The 24331-nt window shown below is 49.1% G+C and overlaps 1 protein-coding gene and 1 gene segment (V, D, J or C); both read left to right on the top strand.

The window, feature by feature from the left end:
• Nucleotides 1–1069: 1069 nt before the first annotated feature.
• On the top strand, nucleotides 1070–1966 carry LOC123347681. The segment is given in 3 exon segments: nucleotides 1070–1115; nucleotides 1208–1578; nucleotides 1922–1966. Coding segments are annotated over 3 exon segments (462 nt in total).
• Nucleotides 1967–13053: 11087 nt separating this feature from the next.
• LOC123347680 (immunoglobulin gamma-1 heavy chain-like) lies at nucleotides 13054–16970 on the top strand. The gene is made up of 7 exons (XM_044984927.1): nucleotides 13054–13099; nucleotides 13188–13369; nucleotides 13753–13884; nucleotides 14969–14981; nucleotides 16269–16319; nucleotides 16415–16736; nucleotides 16925–16970. The coding sequence occupies exons 1-7, from the start codon at nucleotides 13054–13056 to the stop codon at nucleotides 16968–16970; spliced, it is 792 nt and encodes a 263-aa protein (XP_044840862.1).
• Nucleotides 16971–24331: the final 7361 nt, after the last annotated feature.

Below are 24331 nucleotides of genomic sequence, written 5' to 3'. Positions count from 1 at the left end.
CGGGGAAGCCAGTCCGGGCTCAGACAAAAACCTTCCTGGCAGCTGCAGAGGAAGTTCTCCGCCTGGGGGCGCTAATGAGTCACAGACAGGAAGGAACCGCCTGATGGGAGCATCGGAGAGAAAGGGTCAGGGTAGAAATGCAGCTCCCCGCATTATAGGTATTTCCAGGCCAGCAGCATTTCTAAATGCACCTTATTCATCCTTCACTCTGGAATTGCTCAGTACGTCAGACACGGCCATGCAAAGAGTTCCTCTCACTCCCTTTTCTGTTGCAAACACGCACAAAAAAACAGAAACACACACACACACACACACAAACACAGAGACGCATCAATACACACATAAAAACACGAACACAGACACAGCACGAATATACGCAGAAATAAACCCATTCTTTTAAACCCAAATATGTATACCAACATATATGAACGCAGAAACACTCCCACACTGTCACACAAACACACACACACAAACTTAGTTCTTCAAGCCCCCATACAAACACCTATACACATCAACACACACATACAATCACACAAGCACCCACACATACAAGTACCCACACCTTCAAGCACTAACATATATATATAATGCACACAGAGAGAGAGAGAGAGAGAGAGAGAGAAACCTCTCAGACGAGTTTTGGGTGTGTTTAAGGTGAAAATATTGGAATGAAAAGACTTAGCCAAATTCTGCTCTCACTGAAACTCGCCCACATGAAGAATCAGTGCCCTGAAGTAAATTCCAGTTTTATACCAAGTAACTGAGAACAGAATCTGACCTTGCACGGAGTGGGAACTATCCAACCAGTTTACAGAGATGATGTCCTGCCCTCATCTACCCTTTACTGTGCTGTGCTGTGCCCGGAGCCCTGGGGCGAGTCACTCAGATCCCTGGCAGCAGGAGTGTGTGTCTCTTATAAAGCGGGGACATGCAAATGAGGGAGACAGTTTCCTGTTTAAATCTGTGCCTCTCTCTGCCCAGGCTGCACCCGGAGACACAATCCGCAGCCCCTGGGTCTGTGCAGGGACCAGCCAGTTCCTGAGAACTTTCCCCTCCAGCACCAGGGAAAATGGGATTTTTGCTCCTGTTCGTTTTCGCTGTAGCCGCTTTGGAAGGTATTTCCTCCTCTGAATAGCGGGCAGAGTTAGAAGAATATTGTGTTACCGCTGTTTTTATACCGATATTAATGGCCTGTCTTTATTCCCAGGTGTCCGGTCCCAGGTGCAGCTGGTGGAGTCCGGAGGAAACGTGAAAAAGCCCGGAGACTCTCTCCGCCTCTCCTGCAAAGCCTCCGGGTTCACCTTCAGCAGCTATGATATGAGCTGGGTCCGGCAGGCTCCCGGGAAGGGGCTGGAGTGGGTTTCACTCATTTACACTGATGGGAGCCAACAGTTTTACGCAGACTCAGTGAAAGGCCGATTCACCATCTCCAGAGACAACCCCAACAACCTGCTGTATCTGCAAATGACCGGCCTGAAGCCCGAGGACACCGCCCGGTATTACTGTGCGAGAGACACAGTGAGGAGAAGCCGGGCTGAGCTCAGACAAGAACCTCTCCCTGCAGTGATCAGAGAAGCGGTTTGGTGTTGGGGGCGCCCAAGGCCTGTAAGTGACAGTGAGATCAGTTCTGGGAAAGGGCCGAGCAGCAGCAAACCCTTTTATTGTTATTATCCCTCTTCTTTGTTTTTACACAAGGTGAAGGAATTTATACAAGTTCCCGCAAAGCGCAGAACGTTCTTAGTTGGGTCCCTGCCTCTTTCTTTCCTCTCCAGAGACAAATTCTGAGCCCACCCCCAACCTGCCGGGGAGTCACAGATCCATAGACATAAAGGCCAGAACGGAGCAGGATGAGAAGCTAGTCTGAGCTCCTGCATAACACAGGCCACAGAGTCTCAACCTGGTTCATTCCGGTTCCCTCTAGGACCCTCTTCACTTCACCGTGCTGGGATACATTCATGGAGGTTAAGTCCATTAATGGCTATTAGCTGGGATCGGTAAGGGATGGTGTCCCTAGCCCAGGGTTTCTCAAACAGGGGTCACCACTTGTGTAGGGAAAGCCCCTGGCCGGCCGGGCTGGTGTGTTTTCCTGTCCAGTCCACAGGTCTGGCCGATCACTGCGGATCGCTGCTCCGGGTCAATGGGAGCTGCTGGATGCGGCATGGGCTGTGCAGTGATCCGTGGCCAGTGGGAGCCGCTATCAGCCAGACCTGTGCATAGGGCAGGTAAACACACCAGCCCAGCCGGCCGCCAGGGGCTTTCCCTACACAAGAGGCGACCCGTTTGAGAAACCCTGCCCTAGCCTCTGTTTGTCAGAGGTGGAGATGGATCGTAGGAGAGAGATCGCTGTTAGGTTACCTGTTAGGTTCACTCCCTCTGGGGCACCTGGCATTGGCCATTGTCAGTAGACAGGATACTGGGCTGGGTGGACCTTTGGTCTGCATCAGTCTGTCTGTTCTTATATGGTTATGATTCCGCTTAGAGTCACCACTGTCAGTGACACGTTCCCACAGAAGGGCCCTGATTGCTCAGCTTTTGGCACTAGAACCCACCAACTTTCTTTGTGTGTTTGTTTTGTTTAGGTTATTTGTCTAGTTAGTAGAATAATTTTTCACCTACGGTGGCTTTTCTTGCCCAAAGAGCATTTTCCTAGGAGAAAAAAAATCCTGGGTTAAACCACCACCAGGGGGCAGCAACGGTGCAAAGAGCAAACAGCCCAGCCTGGGGGACAGGACGGAAAAGGGGCCCTGGAGGTTGGAAAACATCATTTTTTACCTCTGTACCTACGCAAACCGCTCGTTTGCACATAGGATCTGCAGGTGCCCTTTGACTCCGCCTCGCTCTGGGTTCAACTTCAGTGCTGAGTCCGGTCAGCTCCTGGGCAGCGGCTGGAGCGCAGGGACGGCTCTAGTTTTTTTGTCTCCTCAAGAAAAAAAAATTGCCCCCCCCCCTTTTTTTTTTCGGTGGCTTTTACACGTGTTTGCACAGCCCCTGACTTGCGGTGTTTTCCACTCTGCTCAGCAACGGCTGCTGATGGCTCTGTGACCTCATTCCAAGGGCATCGCTTGGACTCAAAAGAAAGACGGGGCTTGTATTCGTTACATGGTCTATTGGGGGCAACTTGTCTTGTTAAAGGGGAATCTCTTTTGTATTTGCTCTTCTTTCAGCTCATGCCTCTCCAACTTCACTTCCCACCCAGACTGGAAGCGAGATCAGAGAGTTTTACTCCTTAGTCTAAAACCCACCAGTGTTTCTTTCCCCGCTTCTCCCTCCTTTCGGTAAAAAGCTCCTGGTGTCTTTCCCTTTCACCTTCATTGGAAGGAATGTCCCCTGACCCCCCCCCCCCCCAGTCCCCGCTTTCCCATCAGCACCCTCCTTCCAGTGACCTGCTCCTGTAGCGAATGCCTCACATGTCTAGGGTAGGGAACTATCCCACAGATCAAAAGGGAAGTGAGTGGGTGGGTGGGGGGATTAGGCCAACGGGGTCCGGGGACGCCACTCAGTCTGTCCCAGAGCCATGAAAAAACCTCACCGGGACAGTTCAGCTCCCAAATCCCTCTCTCCTCTTCCCCAGCACTAGCGGGGTTTGCATCCAAGCAGCTGTGAATTACACTCACTGCTGGGGATGTTTTTCTGTTTGTTGTTTTACCGCAGCCAGACAATAATCCGCACGAGTTACTGGAGGCTCCTTTGCTAGCAGGGCTGCGCTTAAAGGCGCTTGGGTTTGGGAACCCCCCCCCCCCTTTGCGGCTCTGATCGCTCTGCAAAAGGCCAGAGGAAAGCAGCGGCCGGTCCTCAGCCGGTGTGAATTGACATTGACTTCAGCTCCGACCATTCCCACCAGCTGAGGAGCTGCCCCCAAAGGTGTTTCTCAGCTACACCAGCACGTGTGACACGGGTCCGGGACTATCTCCGCCACCCGAGGCCCCGATCCTGCTCTCATGAGAGAGAAGTCAGCACAGATCCCTGTCGATCCCTGCAGGACACTGTCGGATTGTGACATGGGCAGCACCTGCCCGTCTCTCTGGCTGCTGCTTGGCAGAGGGGCTGTGTTCAGGGGGGAGCACGCGAGGGTCCCTGAGTGCAAGCCAGCGCCACGGGCAGCAGCTCGGGAAAGTGCTTGGGTCTCAGACAAGCAAAGAAGATGGGGGGGGGGTAGTTATCCTGGCCCTGACTCGCCTCGTTGTTCCCAGAGTAGCGCGGAATGAGCCCGGGATGGCGTCTGGTGTCGCCTTTGTTAGGAGTGTGTTTGAGTCTGACAGGTACGTTCAGATGAGTTTTTGCTTCTCCCAAAGCCGCTGGGTGGAAGCAGCGGGGTGCTGCAGAAATACAGAGACACGGAGAGAGTAGATCGCCTCTCCTGGAAAAGTGTCCGTACGCCCTGTCCCTCTGACCAGTCCTTGTTTCTTTAGAGTCAGGTCTTCTTTTGACACTGCTCTGTCAGACCAGGCGCCTTTGGCTGGGGCAGCCTGCTGCAGCCGTACAGAGCGACTGGGGGAACTGGGCTCCAGCGGCGATGGTGGGGCGGAAATGGGGCGGGCTGCATCAGCCTGACCCCCTGTGTCCGCTGCCTATTTGTACGGACAGTCCCCCTAGGTTTCCCTAGGAGCGCCCGGTCTGGAATCTCTCTCTCCATCCAGACAGACACACGAGTGTGAAATAGCCTGAGCTCTGTGTCAGCCTCGCCAAGGGCCAGTCCACGTTCGCTTAGAGGACAGGGTCGATGCACGTGGGATCCAGCTGTCAGGCTGAACTTCACTCTGGAGATCCACAAACCAGCTGTTTGATCTCTCCCCTCAGGTGCCTGACTGCTGTGGAAGCCAGTAAATAATTAACAAGGTTTTGAAGAGATCTTAATGAATGTTAGTTAGCAAGAGTCAGGCCATACTGTGACCCTTATGACGTGAGATTTGTAGAAGCAAGATAATGTAAGACAGAGTGAACTGTGTGAAAGTATTACGACCTTGCAATGTGCAGTCTTGCTTTTTCTAGTAAGATAGCAGAAAAGCTTATGTATAAACAAAATGTATTTGTTGCTTTTTACTGTCTCCATGATTGTCTAAGCTTGTCTGTAACGAAGGTATAAAGGCTTGATGTAATTGTTTACCAGTTGAGAGACCTGTCCAGGACCCTGTGTCCTATGGCACTCTCTCCCTCCATGGTAATTACTGGAGAAATAATAAAGTATTTGATTTTGCTGCACCCAAACAAAAAGCGAGAACTAAGTTTTTCTTCGACAATTTGGGGGCTCGTCCGGGATGGCAACGCCCACGGACCCACAGACGGCTACTACGGATCATTCCCCTTCGAACCCCATGGCGCCACATGAGAGGTATGAGACCTTTTGAAATCTCTATTGGGGTATCGGAGGAGGACTGTCCCTGAGGACGTCTGTCTCTCTGTTGGGCTCACGCCATCTGAACTTATTGACTGTGCAGCAGGATCAGATGCAAAGTGGTATTGGGGAGAGGCCCCAATAAGGTTAGTTTATAGCAGTACTGGGAACTGCTGAGTTGGCCAAGGTAAATGCATAAGGTAATGCATAAGGTAATGCATAGGTAATGCATTAGAATGCACCGGTGCTGAGGGGTTTTTACCGCCTCAAGAGGGGTTGTCAAACCGCCTCATGGTAATGGTCCGGACCAGGTAAAGATGCATCGTGGTTAAAAAAAAAATAAACAAAAAAAAAATTTAAAAAGGTTAAAAAAGGGTTAAAAAAAAAGAAAAAGGAAGAAAAGGAGGCCTTGGTGTGTGTGTGTGTACACCAGTGTGAGTGGCTGTTACCGGGCTAGCCCGGTAACTAGTGGATCTTTAGGAGATCCGACCCACGGTGGGCTGACTCGGCCAGGCATTGTCCGGCGAGGAAGCTGCCTGGGTCTAGGAGTGTGTGAACCCATCTTCCCTCCCCTTTCCTTGTGAGTCTCTCCTGTGTGAGTGGAAAATGGGTAAGGGACTGTCTAAATATTCCACCTTACCCCCTAAGGGTACCTCAGCATATTACATGTACGTACATTATGGTCCTAAAACCTGCAGGTATTTAAATGATTAAAATCTGTACACGCGTGAAAATTCATTTAAACAATGCCCATTAGAAGGCACCTTCAATCTAGATGAGATCATATATCTAAGAGGAGCTTTTAATCACCAAAGAAAAGCCTCTGACACGGTGTGAGCAATTTGTCTAGGAACGGGTTAATTTGAAATTCGGCTTCACCCAGAGATAGGAGAAGTTGTTTTGTGTTCAAGGTCATGTATCAGTGCAGACTATGCTAAGTGCAAAGAAAACTGCTTTCAGCCCCAGCTACTTGTGGAAAATTGAAACTGAGGCAAACCAAACACAGTACAAGTTACAGAATTGGAATTATATTTGCAAAGCTTAACTTCCCAGTGAGACATGTGTGAGTATTAAAGTGGTTTAAGGCTTGGGGCATTCATGTTTTTCCTGTGTGAGGTGGGAGCATTCCCAATACTCTCCATTGTTGTTTTATTATTTTTAATGAAGCTTTAAAATTTGATTGTATGCTCTGTCAGTCTGATCACCTGACATAAGGGATAAATTAGTAACAGGAATTTGTCACAGTTTGGTGTGCAATTAATAATGGGGGGGCCCTGCAGAATTTACACCATCTATCTGTTTTACCCTTGTTATTTTGTGTTTGCTTTGTTTGGTATTGTTGGTTGCATGATTAAAGGTGAGCTCTAATAGAATAAGGAAACACTATTTAGCTTTGGCTCTGTTTTGTTTAACCGGTTACTGTTGTTTTTCTGCTCTGTTCATTTGGGCGTTAGGTGTGTGAGCGGAACTGAACTTCTCGTTCGTAATTCCTCAGGGTGGAAGCCATGTGTGCGATGAAGCTCTGAGGTTGTCCTGAGATTTTACTGTCCCGCCCCCCCTGTAACGGATAATGTAACAGAAGTAGGAAAAATCTGGCTTAGACTGTAATTTTCTTTGCTCTCTGTGTAATTTTCTTTTCTGTTTAAGTGTCAGCAGACAAATGGGTGGGTCTCTGGGTAGACCCCCAAAGGGGTTTGGATTATGTGTTAAGTGAATGGCCATGTATTTTTGCCCAGGTGGCAAGCCTTACTAGGGAGGACTCAGGTAGTCTTGTGAGTAGAAATGTTTTGGGGAAAAGACCAGTAGGGTGGGGCTAGTTGAGAAGCTCACCATCCTAGCTAAACTGGTAGTGGAGCAAATTGGTGCAAAATGGAAGGGACGGCTCAGCGAGAAAAAAAAGGATCGGGCCCAGGCGAGCAGGCAACAGACAGAGTGATTGGAAAACAGGTTGGAAACTTTTGAGGGTGTAGTGGAAAAAAGGAGTAAGTGAATATAAGCATGAGAATTTCAAATACTCAGAAGTATATTTGGAATGGTGATTTGAATTGGTGAAGTGGCTGTTGGAAGGGAAAAGCAAGTGATTTTTAAGAGAACAGTTTTTTGGTGTCTTTGAAATGTTTGTAAATAAATTCAGGCAAATAAATTTATTAGATTGTAATAATTTGGCTGTGACCAATTTTGTTAAATCAGTTGAAGACTGTATACAGTGCTATGTAATGAAAATTTTATTAGGCTCTACAGGCACTATAAGTGGTGATGTTTTCTTTCAGTGTTTAAAAGCAGGAGTTGAAAATAAAAAAGCAAGCCGGAAAGCATCTGTGTTAATGCAAATTAACTAACTGATAAGGTAGAGGCCACTGAACCAGGGCTGTCTAAGAAACACATGCGAGAAAATATGGGGTAATTCCTCTGTTTTGCCTAGAATCAACAAGAGTATTTGTATATTTTAAGTATTTAACTGCCCGGAAGGGGTGGACCTCTGTTTTTGTCTTTCAGATAATCAAAGAAAACTAATGCCAGCTGCACAACATTCAACGTACCTTGATTTACTGGCACAGTAAAAAATTATGTTGTGTGTTCTATGTTCTGTCTTGTCGTGTTTGTCTAGTGGCCAGAATTGTTGTGTTTCATATTTTCATGAGATGGTCTGATTTGAACTCAAGCGGAAGTGTTGGATTGGAATGCAGATACTTGTTTTGTTCAACTTGGAATACAAAGTGTTTGGTTACATCAGAAAAATGTGATATACTAGAGTCTAATACATTTTCTTCAGTAAGAGAAAGAAACTATATTGGCCAAATCTTTTAATTGATAATTGTTGTTAAAATCATACTGACAGTCTTTGGAAGCAAGGACATGAAAAGTTAACCCACTCCCCATATTGTACAAGGGATCCTTCTGGCTACCTCAGACTTTTAGCCAGGGGGCTGGGGATGGTGGATAGCTATTGGACTAGAAGTTATATTAAGTGGACTTCTCAATGTGGGTGTGCTTGTCCTGGCTTGTCCTTCCAAAGTTCTGTAATAAGGTTATTTTAGTGAAAGGGTATATGTGGCATACATTGAATGATAATTCTTCTGTACTGTATAACAGTACTGTTTATGTGTTCATGGTATGAAAAAGGTGTATAATTGAAGAGTAAAAGTTTCCTTTGTAGGTTAAATGAAAAAAAACAACCAGAGAATGGCTAACATGCGCTGGCCCCAGTCAAGGACACCGCTTGGCTGCCTACCAAGGGAAGGGGGGGGGAATGGTTGCTGCAGTTACACGAGATTGGTGTGCAGCGGCCAGCCCCCTCTCCTCCTTGGGGACCTTTTGTAAATATTCAGATTGATTTTATTTGAATGTCTAAGTGTTGTGGTTATGAATATGTATTAGTTTTAGTTGATGTATTTACCACTTGGGTTGAAGCTTTTCCCTGCAGGACAGTAGATGTCTTTGCTTACAGATTTTGTACCACGTTTTGGCATCCCTGTGACTATCAACAGTGATCCTGGAACTCATTTTACTGGACAGATTGTAAAGGGGTTATGTGCAACTCACTGCCCTCACCACCCACAGTTGGGACAGTGGAACGCCAGAACGGGACTTAACAAAATAAACTGGCCAAGATTTGTGCTGAGACACACTTAAAGTGGCCAGATGCCCTTCCTTTGGGCACTGATGTGTATGAGAGCCATTCCCAATCGAAAGACTGGACTCGGCCCTCATGGAATTTTGACAAGACACCCAATGCGACTACCAACTGCATCCCCACTAACCCCAGCTCAGATGGACATTCATTTGCTGGATAACATACTGCTTAAGTATTGTTAGGCACTAATGAAATGTGTTAGGTCTTTTTTTATACACAGGTGATGGAAGCACTACCGAAGGATCCTGTGCAACCTTGCCACTCGTTAGAACCAGGAGCCTGGGTCTACATACAGATCCATCGACGCACGACTGCCTTGGCTCCATGCTGGAACGGCCCTTTCCAAGTCCTGCTGCCTACCGACACCGCTGTGAAGTGCCAAAGACTGACTGCCTGGACCCAGGATTCTCACTGCAAAAAGACCCCTCCACATCAGAAGAATTTTCCTATTGATGATTAGCCTATTTCTGCTTCTAGCTCTACTGTGTTTCTGGACAGCAGGGAAAAAGGACAGAGTGACGTGCTAGTTAACCTCTCCCTTGTCCACTGACAGACCAACTGTGCCTTTAGACTTTTCTAGAAAAAGCACAGCCATTACAGGGTGATATGTGCTGGCAACCTCTCCCCTGTAGGATGCTAAACCACAATTGTTTTGGGAAAGAAGAAGAAACACTCATTCCACTGACATTGCCAAAGTCCAGGAATTTGAGAACAAGACATTGAGAACTGACCCTGGTGAAGAAACAAAGAATTGTACGAAGACTTGTACACTGGCAGGAAGAAGTTATGAGACCCATGCTTGGGGATATGGTATTAATTGGATTTTGGGGTTTGATCTACAGGCTGCGCCCTGTGTTTTGGATAAATCCTTCAGTATGTATTGCCCTCCCTAATTGGATTTTAAATGATATTGCCCTTATCCAGTTTCACGTCACTTTTACATACCCAGATTGCTCACAAGGGGCTGCCATTAGATTAGCACAACGGAGAACCTGGAATAAGAGGACATTGGGCAGATCCCTATGGGCTGGGGCTGATAGTGTCGTAGCCATTTGGACTATTCAGGGCCACTAGCCTTATTCTTAAAACTCAGCTATCTTAAGTGCGGGCTGGAGTTGGTGAGTTACATGTCATTTCCACCCTTAGTTCTATGACCCAGAAGTTACTGACAAAGATGGTATTGAATATCACTGAGGCTGGGAAGGCATTGCAGTGGGATCTGGAACAGACTTGGCCCACTGCCCTTACTGTCACATCAGGAGTGCCATCTGATCTGTGGTCATGCAGACATACTTGGACACTTTCTGGATGGAAGTGTGGACATTCACAGTGCTCCTTCCAAGCATATGGACCGGTTAGGGTGGGTGTGGGCTCCCAAATACCGAATCCTGCTGGGTCCATCGGGAGGATGCATGTGGAACTGAATTATTTGCCGAGACATCTGGGAAATTAGGCCACCTGGTATACCTACCTGATTTATAGACGGTACCCCTGGAATAACACCTGATGGATATACATATTGATCTTACCACTGCTGCAGGCAATTATATCATTTACTGGCCTGCAGATAGAATGCAGATAGAATGTTGTAAGTAGCTCTTAGATTTTAGGTATATCTTGATTGGACTAGGGTAGTGCCTGATCGGTTTCAGAAATTTGCTTTCATTGTTACCAAAGGTTCAAAGAATCTCTGAATTGCAAGGGCAAATTCACATGCTTTAGAATATATATTAAGCTGAAAAGAATGCCTTTCATACAGCTTATAGAGTGTTTACTTTATGTACTAGGTATGATGTTTTATGCTTTGTGATCAAATTTGTACAACAGCCCCATTATATTGTTCCTATGGGAATGTTATTGTTTGTCGTGTTGTTAGTTAGTTTAGGATTATGTTATTGTTGTTGTTTTTGAAAAAAAACATAATTATAGTAATAATACCTTTTATGATCATGCTAATCATGCATTGTCATTACATCCCTTGCCAACCCCTCAGGTTGACATATCTGCTGTAGAATCTAAACTCCATGGTTTAATGCGAATTGAGATTTGAAATTGTTTGTTGTACTGGAAGTACAAAAGGGGGGAGTGTGGAAGCCAGTAAATAATTAACAAGGTTTTGAAGAGATCTTAATGAATGTTAGTTAGCAAGAGTCAGGCCATACTGTGACCCTTATGACGTGAGATTTGTAGAAGCAAGATAATGTAAGACAGAGTGAACTGTGTGAAAGTATTACGACCTTGCAATGTGCAGTCTTGCTTTTTCTAGTAAGATAGCAGAAAAGCTTATGTATAAACAAAATGTATTTGTTGCTTTTTACTGTCTCCATGATTGTCTAAGCTTGTCTGTAATGAAGGTATAAAGGCTTGATGTAATTGTTTACCAGTTGAGAGACCTGTCCAGGACCCTGTGTCCTATGGCACTCTCTCCCTCCATGGTAATTACTGGAGAAATAATAAAGTATTTAATTTTGCTGCACCCAAACAAAAAGCAAGAACTAAGTTTTTCTTCGACACTGCGTTCTGACATTATAAACCATTGCGGTTACAAGAGAGCCCAGTGAAGGGACCCTGCATTGGCTGACACGTCTGTGCTAGCCCCTCTGTGCTCTCCTCTTCCCAGATGTGCTGGCCCCTCGCACACTCCTGAAATTCAGGACTGAGGGCTTCTGAGCTTGATGCAAACTGGTTAGCTTGGAAACGGTACCGATTTCCGTTTAAACCCTACATGGATTGGCGCCCAGAGAGGCAAACCTGATTGGAAACAGTGAGGTCTGCGCTCGGAGAGGTTCTTGATTTCAGCTCCATTGGGATTTTGAGAGTGGCCCTGCAAACCCTTCCTAGCCTAGTAATCCTTACCCCACAAATTGTTCCACCGGAGCCAGTGGGGTCAGTCCCATTAGTAGGGATGGCAAGATCTTAAAGAGAACTAGACCCTGCAGACATTTGTCTGGTCCAGCCCCAGGCTCTGTTCCCAGCTCCTTCTAGCTTTCGATGTCCCCAGCTTATCTTTTCTAGCGGGCAATTGTACAGTAAACCCTGTGAATCTCGAGTAAGCCCACAGGCCGAACTCTTTTTCTTGCAACACCCGAAAGCCTCAACTCCTGGAAGAGGATGGCCGGAATGCCACCCCTGGAAATGTGCCCCCGCCCACAAGCACATTCTTGCTTTGCTGGTGCCTAGAGCCGGTCCTGCACTTATCCTCATAACACAAGAATTAGGAGTCACTCAGTGAAATTAATAGACAGCAGTCTTAAAGGAAACAAAATGAAGTGTTTCTTCACACAAAGCACAGTCAACCTGTGAAATTCTTTGTCTGCCAGAGGATGTTGTGAAGGCCAAGACTATAACAGGGTTCAAAAAAGAATTAGATACATTTATAGAGAATAGGCCCATCAAAAGCTATTAGCCAGGATGGGCAGAGATGGTGTCTCTAGCCTTAGTTAAGCAGAAGCTGGGAATGGGAGACAAGGGATGGATCACTCTATGATTACTTGTCCTGTTCATTGCCTCTGGAGCACCTGGCATTGGCCACTGTCTGAAGACAGGACACTGGGCTAGATGGTCCCTTGGTATGACCCAGTATAGTGGTTCCTATGTTCTCCATTCATTTATCTAATTATTTTAAAATCGAATTTTAGTTCTGGCCTTCACATCATCCCATGGCAATGAGTTCCACAGGTTAAATGTGTCTCCTGTGAAGAAACACTTCCTTAGGTTTGTTTTAAAATTGATGACTGTTAATTTCATTGGGAGACTCTAGTAAGAAAGAAAGAAAGAAAGAAAGAAAGAAAGAAAGAAAGAAAGAAAGAAAGAAAGAAAGAAAGAAAGAAAGGGACAGATCACACAGCATTCGCTAATAGTTGGTTCATTTCCCTGCCCGGTTACACTGCTCTGAGAGAGTCACAGAGCTAAAGAGCTCGGGTGGTTTCAGCTCCTTTTCAAGGGTGATGTCGGAGTGTCTGATCTTTATGCAAGTCTCCCAGTCACGGTTCCCATTGAAGAGCAGCTCCTGGGTTCTCCCGGGACCCGCCTGCCCGGGGGCTGAAGTGAATTTCATTTTTGTCACATTTTCTGCCCTTTTCAAAAGATGGAAAATGTGCTGTCGCTCCTGGTGTTACTCGCCATCTCGCCCTGTAAGTCAGGAGGAGAATTTCGGGGGAAATGACCAAACCCCGAGGAACAGAGGTCAGGATTTAACTGTAACGTGTCCTGTCTTTGCAGGTGCCTGGTCCCAAATCCAGCTGGTCCAGTCCGGGCCCAGCATGGTGAAGCCCGGAGAGCCCCTCTCACTGACCTGCACCGTGTCTGGTTACTCCATTTCTTCTGGCTCCGACTGGGCTTGGATCCGGCAGGCTCCTGGGAAAGGCTTAGAATATATGGGGTATATATACGGACCTAGCCAGGCAGGGCCGGCTTTAGGCCTATTCCACCAATTCCCCCGAATCGGGCCCTGCACCCAGTGAGAATCCCTTCTCTGGCTAGAGGCGCCTTTTTAATTTTTACTCACGTGGCGGTGCTCCGGGTCTTCGGCGGCACTTCGGCGGCGGGTCCTTCACTCGCTCCGGGTTTCCAGTGGCACTGTGGCGGAGGGTCCTTCAGTGCCGCCGAAGACCCGGAGTGAGTGAAGGACCCACCGCTGAAGTGGAACCGAAGACTCGGAGCACTGCCCAGTGAGTACAAGCCCCATGTGTTTTTGACGTGTTTTTTTTTAAGTCATCCTTGCTGGGACCCCATTGAAACTGTTCGAATTGGGCCCCACATTTCCTAAAGCCGGCCCTGTAGCCAGGGCACCAACTACACCCCGGCTTTCCAGAGCCAAATCACCATCACCACAGACACCTCCAAGAACCAGTTCTCCCTGCATCTCCGCTTGCTGACAGCTGCAGACACCGCCAGCTATTACTGCACCCAAGACACAGTGACACGGAGCAGAGCTGGACCCCAACAAAAAGGGGAAGTGGTTTCTATACACACATTCAGGGCATTTCCCGCTCAGAGAGACATAGACAGGAATAGAGAAGCAGAGAGAATCCAAGATTTCATAAAGTTCACAAAAGGAAACGATACCCTGATATTGCAGAACAGCAGTGAAACCAGGGGTGCTGGAACAATGTTTATAGTGGGGGGTGCGGACAGCCATTGAACCAGACTGTTAACCCTGTATATCAGGAATCCACTTCAAGCCAGGGGGTGCAACAGCACCCCCAGCACCGTTAGATCCAGCTCCTATGAGTGCAACAATGTCCCTTTTCACGGCAGGCAGGGCCGGCTCTAGGCACCAGCAAAACAAGTGGGTGCTTGGGGCAGCACATTTGCAGGGGCGGCATTTGGGCTTTTTTTTTTAACTCACTTCCTCCCCTCTCACAACCCTGCAGAAGCAGAGCCATGGAGCAGCTGAGAACCCCTGGGACCCTGTACTTCCTTGGTTAGCTCCCTGCCTATAGAGCCAGCCCTGGAGTAGGGAAAGAACTACATTTCCCAGCAATCCCTTGGCAGCTATCAACAGGAAAGGGAGGGGTAGGGAGTGAGGTACCTGAGCCATGCTGCAGCTTGCTGTTAATGGAAAGGGGTGGCACTGTGAACGGGGAACAAGTGTGCCCAGGGAGTAGAAGGCTCTGCCCCAGATATCCTCATCAGAAGACATCTCCAGAGTGGATTAGGGATACTGGTGTGATCTCACCTAGCACCCACCCCCCAAACAGGGGCCGCTCTAGGCATTCTGCCGCCCCAAGCACAGCTGGCAGGTTGCCTTTGGCGGCTTGCCTGCAGAGGGACCGCTGGTCCCGCAGCTTTGGGAGGTCGACCAAAGCCACGGGACCAGCAGACCCTCCGCAGGCAAGCCACCGAAGGCACCCTGCCTGCCACCCTCGCGGCGACCGGCAGAGAGCCCCCCAAGGCTTGCCACCTCAAGCATGCGCTTGGCTTGCTGGAGCCTGGAGCCGCCCCTGCCCCCAAAGAAGGAATTGGTGGACTAAATGGACAGTGCCCCTCTCTATCTGAAGCCTAGCAAGGGAGGTACCTGGATCCCACTAGAGTTTAAAATGAAAAGTAAGGGAGGGGAGGCTCTACTGGAGCTGGGCAGCTTTAGATGCAGTATCAGGCACGTAGGAGGATTTCCAGTTCTGAGCCATGGAAGCAGAAACTGACTTTTCCTTTCCAGATTTAGCTAATATTCAGACAGGGAATCTAGCACCTGCCTTCCAGATTTGAACACCTCAAAATTCAGGAGTGCTCAAGCTCAGTTTGGGCAGCTGTTATTTCATTTCTCCCAAATCAAATATGCTGATCCACTGTAGAAAAAGTAGGATAAAACTGAGCAAGAAATGCTTCCCAGTGGTTTTTAGTACTGGAATTGCTATTTTCAACAGCCATTGCCTTTTGTTTGTTTGTTTGTTTGTTTGTTTGTTTGTTTGTTTGTTTAAAAGGAAGACAGTGATATCACATTGGCCAATTCCCCTTAGAAAGAAAGAGTGGAATAAAAGAATAATAAAGGCACCTCAACTTTTCCTCATTTATGGAGGACAGTCTTATAATATGCATCCAGATATCCTCCAATCACACAAGCTGAAAATTGTTCCACTTTACTGCAGCTCTGTAACCATATGGGAACCAATCCTGTCTGTGTTCTGTGCACATCTAAAATTCCTGCTGAATGACCCACCCGGGAAGCGAATTGCCAGTGTCCCAGGGCTGGGACAGCAGGAGGGTGCAGGTTGGGGGAAGAGCCCAGGGCTGGGGCAGCAGGGGTGTGCGGGGGGGGGGGAGCCTAAGGCTGGGATGGGGGCAGCCAAAAATTGTCTTTCTTGGGGCAGCAAAAAACCTAGAGCCGGCCCTGCTTAGGAAAAGGGGAAGGTGCAAATGCGGCTACTCATCTCCCCTGCTGAAAACCCTTCAATCCCCAGACCCTGAAGCTCTGGCACTGAGAAGCCGCAGCCTTGTGGGTTCAAGCAGTAAAGCAGTTATTTACCCTTTCCCCAAAAATAAAAACTAGGGTCACCAGATGAAATTAATAGGGGTCCGATAGTCTAATGAGGATCCCAGCGCCCTGTGCCCGGCGCTGCACAGACACACAGGACGGGACAGTCTGACTCCCGCACCCGGAGCCCTAGGGTGAGTCAGTCAGATCACTGGCAGCAGGAGAGTGTGTCTCTTATAAGGAGGGAAGTATGCAAATGAGGAAGAGAGTTTCCTGTTTAAATCTGTGTCTCTCTCTGCCCAGGCTGCACCCGGAGACACAATCCGCAGACCCTGGGTCTGTGCAGTGACCAGCCAGGCCCTGAGAACTTTCCCCTCCAGCACCAGGGAAAATGGGATTTTTGCTCCTTTTAGTTTTCTCTTTAGCAGCTTTGGAAGGTATTTTGCTCCTCTGAATAACGGGCAGAGCTAGAACAATAGATGACATTATCGCTGTTTATATACCAATATTTATAACCTGTCTTTATTTGCAGGTGTCTGGTCGCAGGTGCAGCTGGTGGAGTCCGGAGGGGATGTGAAAAAGCCCGGAGACTCTCTCCGCCTCTCCTGCAAAGCCTCCGGGTTCACCTTCAGCAGCGCCTACATGAGCTGGGTCCGGCAGGCTCCTGGCAAGGGGCTGGAATGGGTCGCTTATATTAGCAGCAGTGGGGGTACTATATACCTTGATTCAGTGAAAGGCCGGTTCACCATCTCCAGGGATGATCCCAAGAGTGAGCTGTATCTGCAAATGACCGGCCTGAAGCCCGAGGACACCGCCCGCTATTACTGTGCGAGACACACAGTGACACGAAACCGGTTTGTGATCCTACAAAAACGCAGGCTGCGGAATCGCGCTTCTCCCGGCAGCCGCGCGGGGGCAGCAGTGACACACACACCGCTCCGGGCTGGGACAGGAGACCCGGCACCCGGGTGAATGTAACACAAACCTCCCGGCAGTTTTAACCCTTCCGTTCCCGGGCAACGTGTCTCCCCTTCCTGCCCAGAGCCCCGCTGGGCCTGCGGCGCAGAGATCCCTCGCTTCATCTGTGAACCCCAATTCGGAGTGAGTCCTGTTCTGAATCGCTCTCCCCTCGCTGACCTGGCTCGTTGGCTCCCACGGGGCCGTTTCGGTGTCAGACTCACAGGGTAGCGTCTGTCAGTGTAAACGGGACAAGCGCATTGGGGTTCGCATCAGACCCAACGGATGGAGCGAATAGCTCCTGGGGCCAAATCCTCCGCTGGTGTAAAGTCACCGCAGCTGCTTCCGCTAGACTCGAGTTACTCCGGATTTACACGAACTGGGGATCTGGCTGTAACCTGCCTTGATGGGTCACAACCGAGATCACCAAATTTAGGACAAACTGCTGAGAAACAGGGCAAATGCACCCCTAAGACTGGCAGTTATTACCCCATAAGAGATACCAACCCAGCGACAAAAGTATACTGCTGTTTCACCACACAGGCTAACAAAGTGAGAAAAGCAGTTTACTTGTGTTTTCCAGTCCTTGTATCACCACAAGACCCACTAGACTTAAAGATGAGCGGCTCTTTAAAAACACTGTCATCAAATCAATTCCAGATAACGTCACACCCCCAACTCAATACTGATGCAGGAAGGGGTGTCCCAGAGCTTGCTGGATGCATCATTGGCTATTCCCATTCTTGGTTCTGTTACTACCCAGTAGTAGAAGTGTTAGTGTGTAACGGAAATGGCTAATCAAAATCATGTTTGACTGAAACAGGATGTTTCTTTGTAAGGTTCATTATGGAAGTAACAAGGTTATTGGGTTTCTCTAAAAACCAAAGTAAAACTTGGTTAGACCAATAGTGGGTTGGATCTGCTTTTGCAGCATAATTCTTGTATGTCTCACATGATCTTGCCATAAGCTAATTAAAATAGATAATTTATTTATACAAGTTCTGGCAAATGTTTGGAACCCAATTAATATCAAGTCAATGTAGCTATTGTTATATCAAATCAATTGCAGATCTAGTTGTGTAGATACACAACTAGTATCATACGCAAGGGAGACAGTGGAAGCATTTATCACAAGACTGAGCCTGACTCATGTAGGAAGTTGGGAATCACAGGTAGATTATTGTATTCAGAAGCGGGATCAAACTGGAGATGTGGGTACGGAGGATGGAATATTGGGGATGCCTTATCTTAATGGTGTGGGGCTCATTGTGGATTTAGCCAACGGGTTCCTATAGGCAAATAGTGAAGAGCCAGTAGAAACTTCCACGCCTTCCATTTATGCTGTATGTAGGTGTGCGGCTGTAAAGGCCCTGGAAGGAGGGCAAGAAGAAGGGGACCCATGAGTGGAAAAGTTTCCCAGTGATGGGTTGAAAATAAATTAGAATGTGGAAAAATTGACACTGAAGTTTTAATCGAGGACCTGTCCCCCCTCCACAGCGCCAGTACAAGTATCCTTTAGAAGCAGAGGAAGGAATAAATTCTACCATTAAAAGCTTGTTAGAAGAGGGTGTTATTGTGAACATGACGAGTACTAATAATGCCCCGATGTGGCCTGTACCAAAAGGGTCTGGGAAGACCTGGCGAATGACAGTGGGTTTTAGAGCATTAAACGCAGTAACCCCCTGCCTCTGCCCCGGGAGTGGCCAAGAACCAAGAGGTAGTTGCTGCAGTAGCAGCAGGAGCACAGTGGTTCTCAGTAACAGACTTAGGGTACGTCTACACTACGAAATTAGTTCAATTTAATAGAAGTTGAGTTTTAGAAATTGATCTGATACAGTTGATTGTGTGTGTCCCCACTAAGCGCATTAATTCAGCGGTGTGCGTCCACAGTACTGAGGCTAGTGTCGACTTCCGAAGCATTGCACTGTGGGTAGTTATCCCACTGTTCCTGCAGTCTCTGTCCCCCATTGGAATTCTGGGTTGCCCTCCCAATGCCTGATGGGGCAAAAATATTGTTGGGGGTGGTTCTGGGTACATGTCATCAGTCCCCCTCCTGTCTGTGAAAGCTACTGGAAAAAATTGTTTCTCACCTTTTTTCCTGGGTTACCCGTGCAGACGACATACCATGGTAAGCATGGAGCCTGCTCAGCTCACTGTCACCGTACGTCTCCTGGGTGCTGCTGGCAGACACGCTACTGCAGTGCTACACAGTAGCAGCTCCTTGCCCTTGCAATTTAGCAAAGACGGTTATCAGTCCTATTGTACCATCTGTTGCTGTCATAGGGGCTCCTGGCCAGCCTTGGTGTGGTCGGTCGAGGGCACCTGGGCAGAAGTGGGTGCGCCTGGCCGGCCTTGGTGAGGTTGGTTGGGGGCACCTGGGCAGACATGGGTGCTCCAGGCCGGCCTCGGTGAGGTCGGTCGGGGGCGCTTGGACAAAAATGGGAATGACTTCAGGTCATTCTCTAAGTTTTGTCTAATGGAGATTCAGTCCTGCCTGGAATATGATGCCAGCTGGAGGCTTCTGCCTCAGGCTGCTCTCCCAGCCAGCAGCACGGTACGGTCGCACCTACCCCAGCCTGGCCCTTGCTCTGGACAGTAGTTAGGAGCAGTCCAACTATAGGCTGAGCAAGTGCAGAATGGTGGTTCACTCTACTTCCCTGTAAGACAGGGGTCGGCAACCTTTCAGAAGTGCTGTGCCGAGTTTTCATTCATTCACTCTGATTTAAGGTTTTGCGTGCCAGTCATACAATTTAATGTTCTTAGAAGGTCTCTTTCTACAAGTCTATAATATATAACTAAACTATCATTGTATGTAAAGTAACTAAGGTTTTTAAAATGTTTAAGAAGCTTCATTTAAAATTAAATAAAATGCAAAGCCCCCCAGACCAGTGGCCAGGACCCAGGCACTGTGAATGCCACTGAAAATCAGCTCGCGTGCCGCCTTTGGCACCTGTGCCATAGGTTGCCTACCCCTGCTGTAAGCCAACCGCCCTCCCCTCCCCACTTTGATCTCCGCTTGCAGAGGCAATAAAGTCAGTGTTGTTTCTTATTCCTGAATTCTTTATTTCTTCATCACACAAATGGAGGGATAACTGCCATGGTAGCCCAGGAGGGGTGGGGGAGGAGAGAAGCAATGGGTGGGGTTGTTGCAGGGGCACCCCCTAGAATGGCAGGAGCTCATCATTTCTGAGGGATGTCTGGGACTCTAACCCAGAGCGGCTGTTTGCCTCTCTGGTTCTTTAGTAGGCTTGCCTGATATTCCAGGCAGGACTGAATCTCCATTAGACGAAACTTAAAGAGAGAATGAGCTGAAGTCATTCCCAGTTTTGTCAAGGCGCCCCCACTGACCTCACTGAGGCTGGCCAGGAGCACCCACAGGACGATGATGATGGCTATCATTCCTATTGTACCGTCTGCCGTCGGCAAGGCAAGGGGATGCTGCTGTGTAGCACTGCAGCACTGCGTCTGTCAGCAGCAGCCAGTGGACATAGGTGAAAGTGAAAAAAGGTGAGAAACTATTTTTTCCTGTTGCTTTCCCGTGAGTTGGGGGGTGGTAGTACCTGACGACAGGTACCAAGAACCACCCGTGACAGTCAGGGATTAGGAGCTCAACCCAGAATTCAAATGCTTGGCGGAGACTGCAGGAACTGTGGGATAGCTACAGTCGTCAGTTGTCCTCCGTCCGTGAGAGCAACTGCAGACAATTGTTTCTTGCCTTTTTTCTGTGCAGACGCCATAGTGCAGCAAACATGGAGCCTGTTCAGCTCACTGCAGCAGTTTGGCCATTGTAAATACCTCACACATAATCCAGCAGTATGTGCAGTACCTGCAAAAGTGGGCAAGGAAGTGATGACAGCGTGATTACTATACTGATGAGGACAGGGACACAGACGTTCCTAGAAGCATGGCATGTGGTGACTGGGAGATCATGGTGGCATTGGGCCAGGTTCATGCCGTGGAATACCGATTCTGGGCCCGGGAAACAAGCGCAGACTGGTGGGACCACATTGTGTTGCAGGTCTGGGATGATTCCCAGTGGCTGCAAAGCTTTCGTATGCATAAGGGCACTTTCATGGAACTTTGTGACTTGCTTTCCCCTGCCCTGAAGTGCAAAGACACCAAGATGAGAGCAGTGAGAAGTGAGTGGCCATAGCACTGTGGAAGCTTGCAATGCCCAACAGCTACCAGTCAGTCGGGAATCAGTTTGGAGTGGGCAAATCTCCTGTGGAGGCTGCAGTGCTGCAAGTAGCCAACACAATCATTGACCAGCTGCTATCAAGGGTAGTGACTTTTGGAAATGTGCAGACCATTGTGGATGGCTTTAATGCACTGGGGTTCCCTAACTGCGGCGGGGCGATAGATGGAATGCATATCCCTATCTTGGCACCAGCACACTGGGGCAGCCAGTATATAAACTGCAAGGGGTACTTTTCCACGGTGCTGCAAGCACTGGTGGATCACAAGGAACGTTTCACCGACCTCAAAATGGGATGCCCAGGAAAGGTGCATGACACTCTCATCTTCAGGAACTCTGGTCTGTTTGAACAGCTGCAGGAAGGGACTTACTTCCCAGAGCAGAAAATAACAGTTGGGGATGTTGAAATGCCTATAATTATCCTCGGGGACCCAGCCTACCCCTTAATGCCATGGCCCATGAAGCCATAAACAGGCACCCTGGACAGTAATAAAGAGCAGTTCAACTATAGGCTGAGCAAGTGCAGAATGGTGGTAGAATGTGCTTTTGGATGTTTAAAAGCTCGCTGGTGCAGTTTACTGACTCAGTTAGACCTCAGCACAACCAATATTCCAATTGTAATTGCTGCTTGTTGCGTGCTCCACAATATCTGTGAGAGTAAGTGGGGAGGTGTTTATGGTGGGGTGGGAGGTTGAGGCAACTCGCCTGGCAACCAATTTTTCACAGCCAGACAGCAGGGAGATTAGAAGAGGGCGAGCAGGGCATCAGAGAAGCTTTGAAAGCCAGTTTCAAGACTGGCCAGGGTACAGTGTGACAGTTCTGTTTGTTTCTCTTGAAGTCACCCATCCCCTATATATCTGAAAGGAAATAAAGTCACAATTGTTTAAAAAACATTCTTTATTATTTGTTGCATGACACATTATTGAGAGAAATCAGAAGGTAGACCGGGGGAGGGGGTGTGGAGGAGGAGAGAAGGAAAATTCCAGAAACCAAATCAAAAGTTTGCATATCCCAACTCTCTGCTGCTTGAGCGATCCTCTGGGGTTGACTGTGTGGATCCCCGTAGCCTCCCCCCATGTTCTTGGGCATCTGGGTGAGGAGGCTGTGGAACTTGGGGAGGAGGGAGGGTGGTTATACAGGGGCTGCTGCGGCAGTCTGTGGTCTTGCTGCCTTTCCCGCATTAGATCCACTAGACAGCGGAGCACGTCAGTTTGCTCCCCCATGAGCTTGTCCGTAGCATCCTGCCTGCTTTCATCACGCGTGTCCCTCCTCTCTTCGTGTTCCTGTAATGCTTTACGGGACTCCGCAATTGTTTGCCTCCACGCATTCAGCTGGGCCCTATCAGCGCGGGAGGACTGCATGAGCTTGGCAAACATGTCGTCCCGAGTTCATTTTTTCCACCTTCTAATCTGGACCAGACTCTGGGATGGAGTAAATAGGGGCTGTGTTGAAACATTTGCACCTGCGGGAGGAGAAGAAGGGAGGGTAGTATTTTAGAAGATACACTTCAGAGAACAAAGGGGACACTCCTCAATGAAACAGGCAATTCATAGTACACAGCACATGTTCTTTCTGTACAAGGTCACATTTTGCCTCTTGTACTGAAGTGCCTGCCACTTTGGTGTGAGTGAGCCATCACACGCGGCCGGGCAACAGAATTCAGCTTGCAGGCAGCCATGGTGCGCCCTAGGGGCATGCGGGGTTCTGCTTCTTCTGCATTCATTTCAATGCTTTCAAACTGCCAGGCCCCTTTTCCCATAGCAAGCGACGGCTGGGGAGGGGGGCTTGCCATATCAAAGCAGGGCCTGCGGGCTTTCAGGATGATCGCTTCACACAACTCCCCCCCTCCCCCGCACCCACCACGCGGCTCCGATGAGGTTCTGAGCAGGGATGAGCCCTTTAAACTAAACGGGAACAGCCCAGCGCTGCTGGGTTTCCCCTGCCCCCCATTGTGTGGCTCCGATCAGGCTCTCACTCACCAGAAGTACCTTCTCCAGGGTCATGGAACAGGAGCCTGCCTTGGGAGTCGGGGGATGCTATTGGATCCTGCATTAATAATAATTCCTGGATGGGCGGGGGGGGGGAACAGATTCCCCACTTGCCACCTGTGCACTGTCCTCCTCCTCCTCCTCTTCATCCTCCATACAGTAATCCTCCTTGCTCTGTGCAACCAGGGCCAAATCCAGGTTTTCTGCTGTGCCAAGTGGGGAAAAAAAAAAAAGCGGTGGCAGCACAATCGCCCCACTCCATTCTTCGCTGGCAATTGGGCGGCAGGTCCTTTTCTCAGAGAGGGACTAAGGGACCCGCCGCCGAATTGCCATTGGGGGCCAGCTAGGGGAGGCAGAGGTGAAAGTAAGCCGGTACGGGCCAGTACGGAGGGCCAGTAAAAAAAGATGCAGCCGCGTACCACAAATAAGTGGAGCATTCAGGCAGGGGCTGCAGGGGCTCCCCTCTAGCTTGCAGCAGCGAGCAGGGGGACTGGCTGAGGGAGAAGCCTCCCCAGGCCGCCTGCTGCCTGCATAGGAACCGTTTGAATGTAGCTGTTCACTCAGCTGTTCAGACCGGATTAGGGGCTATTTCTGGCATCCTTGTTAATTTCACTCACAGTTGTTGGGAGCGGGGCAGGGGTGAGACCAAGGCAGGGGCAGAATACAACAGCACAGCTTAAATCCAGAGCTAATAAAAGCCAGTGGAAGGGGAAAAGTCACTGTCACATCGGTTTCTCTCCCGCCTCCAGCCCCAACCACTGTGAGTGAAATTAACAAGGATGCCAGAAATGGCCCCTAATCCCTTGGAGTGAACAGCTGACTTCAAACTGTTCCTATGAGGCTTCTCCCTCAGCCAGTGCCCCTGCTCCCTGCTGCACGATAGAGGGGAGTCGCTGCAGCCCTCTGCACATGCACCCTTACCTCTCCGGCAGCCCCCCCTGCCCAGATGGGGAGTGACAGGGGACGGCTCCTCTCACCCCTCTGCTGGCCCCTTCTCAGCCGCAAGGGCCAGTCCCAGCCAGTGTCTCCCACTGGGCCCCCGGTCTCAGCCCATCACACAACAGTTCAGCCCCCTCCCAGGGGCAGCTCTGAACCAAGGTCCTTCCCTACCTCCGGGGCTTCACTTCAGTTCCCCCTTGTGAGGGCACTGGGCCCCTGGGCTTCTCCCGCTGGGAGTCCATGTGCTACTAAAACCAGCCTCCCACATCCCCACCCCGCCTTCTCCCGGGCTCTTGGGCTTCCAAACCCTTTTAAATTGCCCCGGCATGGGAGGCTAGCCCCCAGCTCCACTCCTCCTGCCTGAACCCTC

The sequence above is a fragment of the Mauremys mutica genome, chromosome 13 (genome assembly GCF_020497125.1).
Source record: "Mauremys mutica isolate MM-2020 ecotype Southern chromosome 13, ASM2049712v1, whole genome shotgun sequence".
NCBI lineage: Eukaryota > Metazoa > Chordata > Testudines > Geoemydidae > Mauremys > Mauremys mutica.
This window is presented reverse-complemented; position numbering and strand designations above follow the sequence as displayed.

Excerpts from the sequence above, each read along its gene's own strand:
- LOC123347680 (XM_044984927.1), top strand. The coding sequence starts at position 13,054 with ATGGAAAATGTGCTGTCGCTCCTGGTGTTACTCGCCATCTCGCCCT. Across the intron at positions 13,370-13,752 it reads ATATATACGGACCTAGCCAG|GGCACCAACTACACCCCGGC; the intron begins GCAGGGCCGGCT and ends CCCTGTAGCCAG. Across the intron at positions 16,737-16,924 it reads CACACAGTGACACGAAACCG|AGCCCCGCTGGGCCTGCGGC; the intron begins GTTTGTGATCCT and ends CTTCCTGCCCAG.